General features: G+C 35.0%; 1 protein-coding gene across 1 annotated transcript; it reads left to right on the plus strand.

Annotated features, from left to right (window-relative positions):
• The first annotated feature begins 2,398 nt into the window (after positions 1–2,398).
• LOC115217620 (UDP-glucuronosyltransferase 2A1-like) lies at positions 2,399–4,282 on the plus strand. Its single transcript, XM_029787372.2, has one exon. It carries the CDS (start codon positions 2,420–2,422, stop codon positions 3,932–3,934), a length of 1,515 nt encoding a protein of 504 aa, XP_029643232.2. The 5' UTR covers positions 2,399–2,419; the 3' UTR covers positions 3,935–4,282.
• Positions 4,283–6,326: the final 2,044 nt, after the last annotated feature.

A 6,326-nucleotide genomic window follows, 5' to 3' on the forward strand; every position in this document is an offset into this window, starting at 1 on the left:
TTCGCCGGAATTCTCAGTTGTTTCGTTGCCGGGTGATGTGCAAGCTGTGATTCTTCGACGCGGTTGGTGAAGCTGGTTCAAGGGAAGGCCGCAATTCGTTGACGGGGTCACCAAATGTAGTGGTTAGGTGTACATCATGGAACATAGATGAAAAATGGAATGTGTATGTAAACAAATACGTAAACCGATCCATAATTGAAAAGAGTTTATTTACAGGACTTGATTCGTTAGAGGTACACTACATACAAAATGTTGGCAACTGCTACGAGGTGCTAGAAATACAGAGTACATTCGTGGTTATATATATATATATATATATATATATATATATATATATTATATATATATATAATATATATATATATATATCCACAAAGCAATAATAAATCTCTGAACGAGATATAAACAGTAACCGCTCGACAACGTAAGGTGTACTAGCCATCTGAATGTGGCTAGCCACTGGGGGTGGGGTGTTACTGATGCTTTTAGCCCCAGGCGATCAACGTCACCAGATGGACTTTAGGCACAATCTCAGTGCCCTTGTGTTATTTGCAAAGGGAGGTCATCCTCCCTCGAAAACCTAAGTACTACATACGGACTATAGTTTCAAGGTAATTGAGGTAATTGCCTCAAGGTGCTTACCATGCGTTGACGAGAGGCAATTACCTTGAAACTATAGTTCGTATGTAGTACTTAGGTTTTCGAGGGAGGATGACCTCCCTTTGCAAATAACACAAGGGCACTGAGATTGTGTCTAAAGTCCATCTGGTGACGTTGATCGCCTGGGGCTAAAAGCATCAGTAACACCCCACCCCCAGTGGCTAGCCACATTCAGATGGCTAGTACACCTTACGTTATATATCCACAGTTTTATTTAAATCATTGCTTTTTGTATGACTTCCATTATTTCCAGTTTAAGAAAGCTTTGCACATGCCAGCAAATATATTTTTTGCTGTTTGTATATAAGAACAACTACTATTATTGGGCTATGTCTGACGGATTCTGTTTCTATAACTGATGAAGTGTAACATGTGCTTTACAGTCTGATGACGTTGTTCATTACCAATTTCAGTGTGTTTTTCACACATTTTTGTAAAACGAATTTGTCTTCATAGACAGTTACCATAGCGAATGTCTTTCAAGAAATTAGGCGCAGGCGTGGCTGTGTGGTAAGAAGGCTGCTTTCTAACCACATGTCACACCTCATATATGTATATATTTATTATTATTATTATAAGAAAGTTATGTAATTCTGTGATATTATGCATGTACAAATATGTATATTGATGTATAATTCAGTTTCACGCTGTGCCAGAACACTTTTTGAACTGCATAGCGTACCTTTATGTATCACTGATCTCTTAACGAAACATTGTTTATATATATAATTTAGGTTATCTGTTCTCATATTCGCACTTATCACCACTCAAATTTTTAATCGCACAAAAATGTCTCGATCTCCAATATGTAATAACATAATTCTCACTTTAGTTTTACTTTTTACAAATTCTATTTGGTCTCGCTTATATGATCCCGCCTACAAGACAATCGTCATTCCATACATCAACGGTGAACTTAGAAATGACAATAGAACTCAAAGTCTGATTTACGATGTGTCTTCGAAGTAACTGCTAATTTTTACTTTGTGAAAAAAAATCTATATGTACGCATTTGGTACTTTTATTTTAAGCAGTGGTTCTCAACCAGCATGCATATGACACTTTGGGGTTCATATAAGATTTTTGGGTCCACACAAGCAAAATAGTACATTGGGTCCATAAAGTAAACAGTGCATTAGATCCACTATCTAAGGATTCATGAAAAAGTTTGCTTTAGATGTATTTGTTGCAAGAAACAGCTAAGTTTCTGTGGTGTTTTACATAGTTCAACTTATACAAGGGAATGCGTGATAAACAAAATAAATATTTTGAAAGAAGTCTCTATAAACTACGTTTTAAACAACGAATGGTTATAGGGGTCCACTAGAACAAAATAGTAATGAAAAGGGTCCCTACGAAAAGATGGTTGGGAACCACTGAGTTAAAGGTCGAATGTTTCAATACTTAATCATATATAAAATATTCACATTACTATATGCGTAGTTGTGTGTTTGTGTGCGCAGGCCAGACGTAGGAATGGTGAATCGAGAAAGAGAATAACTTGGCAATCAGCCAGTTTTATGAGAGAGTTTGTTGAAAGTAACACGTACTATACTACTTGTATTTAGTTGTCCTTAGTCAGAATCATACAAAGCAAACGTGTATGTTACTGGTATATAACTAAGTTAATTTTGTTAATACTTCCGTTTGCTTACCTCGAAATCACAAACTCTCTAATTATCACAATGTTATTTATTTATCTAATAATAAGTTTACCTTTCTAAATTTTTTTTTTCAGATCATAACTACATGAAAAACCATGAAGATTTTGCCCATCCCAATATTGGTGCTATCCGCTGTTATTTTTTTACCGACAGTGAACAGCAAAAATATTTTATACTTAGCGTGGCCCGCCTACAGTCACCTGAATTCAATGATTTCTATTGCAAACGAATTGGCAAAGTATGGGCATAACAACTATTTTATATTAGATAAAAATTACACAAAAACTTTCCAAAATCAGCAAAGCATAAATATTCTACCAATGGATGAAATTCCAGAAATGGAATTAATGCGTTTTGATGCACAGAAGCAAGAAAAATCAAAACAAATATACGTGATGCGACAGCTTCTGAACACGTTTCCTATGATCTGCGATAGATTTTTAAGGAATGAAAAATGGATAGAATCATTGCGAGTCGTCAATGCCAGTTTAGCTGTGATCAATGGAATATTCATGACAAACTGTCTTACAATAATCCCTTATCAATTGTCAATTCCATTTGTTCTCACGGCATCTGAGATATTTCCTAGTCTTCATCGTATTCCATGGAACCCCAGTGTTTTTCCAAGCAGCTTACTCTCATCCTCCGATAAGATGACATATTCGGAAAAGTTAATAAGTACTTTGGCTGCTATTTTAGACTACACTATTCCTCCTATTGGAGCGCCTATACACAGCGTCAAAACATATGCGAAAGACAAACCTGATATTTCATTCACAGATTTACTACATCAGACACAGTTTTTTCTTATTGAAAAAGATGTACTTGTAGATTATCCACTACCACAACTTCCAAATGTAAGATACGTTGGTGGTCTGGCTACAAAACACTCATTGCCTTTGAAGGGAGAATTAGTGAAATTCGTAAATGCGTCTAAGAATGGAATAGTTGTGGTGTCATTTGGCAGTATTATCAATGATTTCCCTGCTGTTCAATTAGAGAAACTACAAAGTGCATTGAAACAAATAAAATATGATGTTGTGTGGAGACAGAAGAAAACATCATTTTCTCATAAGAATATTTATGTCAGTGATTGGGTACCACAAAATGATCTGCTTGGCCATCCTAAAACAAAATTATTTGTTACTAATTGTGGAAATAACGGTCAGTTTGAAGCTTTGTTCCATGGTGTACCAATGCTGGGAATACCTTTATTTGCAGACCAACATTATAACTCTCGCAGAATGACCGAGAAAGGATACGGATTGTCTCTAGATATAGAGAACTTTACTCCGGAGGAATTAATAGAGAAAATGAATGAACTAATTGAAAACAAAACATATTCTGAGAAAATTAAAAGAGCTAGTGAAATATTTCATTCTCGGCCCGAATATCCAGCGAAGAAATCAGCCCGCCATATTGATCACATCTTGAAATATGGTGGAGAATATCTAAAATCTCCATGTCAAGAGAGTCGATTGTATGAATTTTTAATGATCGATGTATTGGCTCCTATATTTGCTGCAACAATATTTTTGATATATTTAATATATCGAAGTGTAAAAAAATGTTTATCGTTTTGTTGCAAGAAGAAAACGAAGACTGACTAAAGGAATTGCTTTGGTGTAAATTATATTTGTTTTATGTAAATTAAAGTCAGAAACGTTCAGGTTTTTAAAACCTCAATAGAAATTAGGAACATATTTTTCTGTAGAAATTATAGTCATGCTGAAATGTTTACCTCGTTTACAATGGTTTTTATGTGTAGTGTGTGTACTTTAGGGCTTTAATATCTGTATGGCGAGTTAGCTAATGGCTACACTTCATTATTTCCAGTCATTTTGCTAAAATGGTGCAAAAGTACATCCTTAACGATTTTCTAAGCGTTTAGTCCACCTTATTTTCACAATTTTGCTCCTACGTCATCATGACGATATGAAAAGTAAATGGATCACCCTTTCCTTTACAAAAGAGTGTTACACTGTTGTGATACTATATATAAATGTGTGTATATATATATATATAATATATATATATATATATTTATATATATATTCACACACACACATATATATATATCTAGCAGTATCGCCCGGCGTTGCTCGGGTTTGTAAGGGAAATAACTATATAAGCATTTTTAGAGAGTTATAGCCAAAAAATAGCAAAAAATGCATTAAAATGGAAAAAAAACGATGGTAAATTTTTTTTAAATCGTAGACTCATGTAGACGCTTTCTTAGCCATTTCTGTTTTGGTGTCTTCAAGCCATGAAGTCGTTGTTCTAAAAGAACGCTGGTCTCCTTGACAACGCATTACGACGTTGATTTCCTTGCACTCCCTTCCCCACAGGTGCAGGTGTGAGCGTGGATGCCAACTCCGCCGCCATCGACACACGAAAAATTATGCATTAAAATGGAATAAAAAATGATGTTAAATTATTTTTAAAATCGTAGACTCATCGTAGACGCGCGCTAATACTCAGACGGGCTCGATATGAATCACGACTATAAGCTACCCGAATTTGGTTAAACTGCACCGCAAAATGTGGGAGTAGTTAGGAATCTAAATCGAAGGGGACAGACACTCACACAACTACAGTTTTATATATATAGATATACATAGCGCAGTAGTGGTGAGATGTGACAGCAAAGAAAAGCATACATTCACTCTCTGCATGCAATTAGACTCGGAAAGTTCGTGAGGAACCCATTGACCCAATTTGCTGACTTTTCCGATAGCACACAGGTCTCAATGAATGGTTGAATGACCAAATCCAAGCTTCTCTGCTAGTTCCTCAACAGTTACGATGAGATTTTGTTCCACAGGGTTTTCAGGATGTCCTTGTCGAGTTCTACAGATCTTTCAGGATGAGGCTCGTCTTCTAGGCTGTTCCAATATAGCTTTGAAAAAAATAGCTGTTAAAATCGAAATGCACTCTTCAAAACTTGCACTATGAATAAGGACAAGATAAAATTACTACCTGCTTTTATAGCAAGTTAATATAAGTAGTTTATCCCATTCCCCTCTGACTTTTAGTTCAAGCTGTTGAAAAAACCGCATTATTATATATATATATATATACATACATACATACATACATATACACACACTCTCTCTCTCACACACATGCACACATATTCTCTTATTCTTTTATATGTTTCAGCCTTGAGGTTGTGGCCATGCTGGATCATGTGTGTGTGTGTGTGTGTCTATCTGTCTGTCTGTCTGTATGTATATATGTATATGTATGTGTGTGAACAATAATATTTTCAACAGATGTGTTGCAAATGTCTGATTGTCTCAAGCTTCAATACTGTGTGTGTGTGTATGTGTGTGGTGTGTGTATGTATGTATGTATATGTATGTATGTATATGTATGTATGTATGTATGTGTGTATGTATGTGTGTGTGTATGTATGTATGTGTGTGTGTGTATGTATGTATGTATGTATGTATGTATGTATGTATGTATGTATGAGTGTATGTTTACTTTATTACTAACACAAGCCAGTACGGTTATTTAATGTAAAGTCTTCCTCAAATCACTATCTCTGGCTATTTACTCTCTTCCAAGAACATTTTCACTCACACTTATGTGTTAGCTTCCCATACATTTTACTCATGTATCTATCAGCGTGATAGAGAGAAACAAATATTACATCTAGTTTCACTTTATTCGTTGCCCACTGTGTGTGTGCGTTTGCGTGTGGTGTAAACCAGACTAAGAAAAGCATTTGACACACACACACCAGAATGTGAGTTTTCTGTAAATTTTGCTTAATTGGAGTTTAAATTTTAAAAACTGGACCTGGCATGACGCGATGCATTGTACTCTTAAAAATGGTAGGTAAATTGTAATTGAAGAAATCCTATATTGTAGATTTGTATAACTCCCAAAGGGAGGCAGATAAAATCTGCCTTTTATAATAAGAGATATACATATATATACATATATTTATATATGTATTTATATACATATATATGTGTTTATATATATATAAAT

This window comes from Octopus sinensis, linkage group LG11 (assembly GCF_006345805.1).
Source record: "Octopus sinensis linkage group LG11, ASM634580v1, whole genome shotgun sequence".
Taxonomy (NCBI): Eukaryota; Metazoa; Mollusca; class Cephalopoda; order Octopoda; family Octopodidae; genus Octopus; species Octopus sinensis.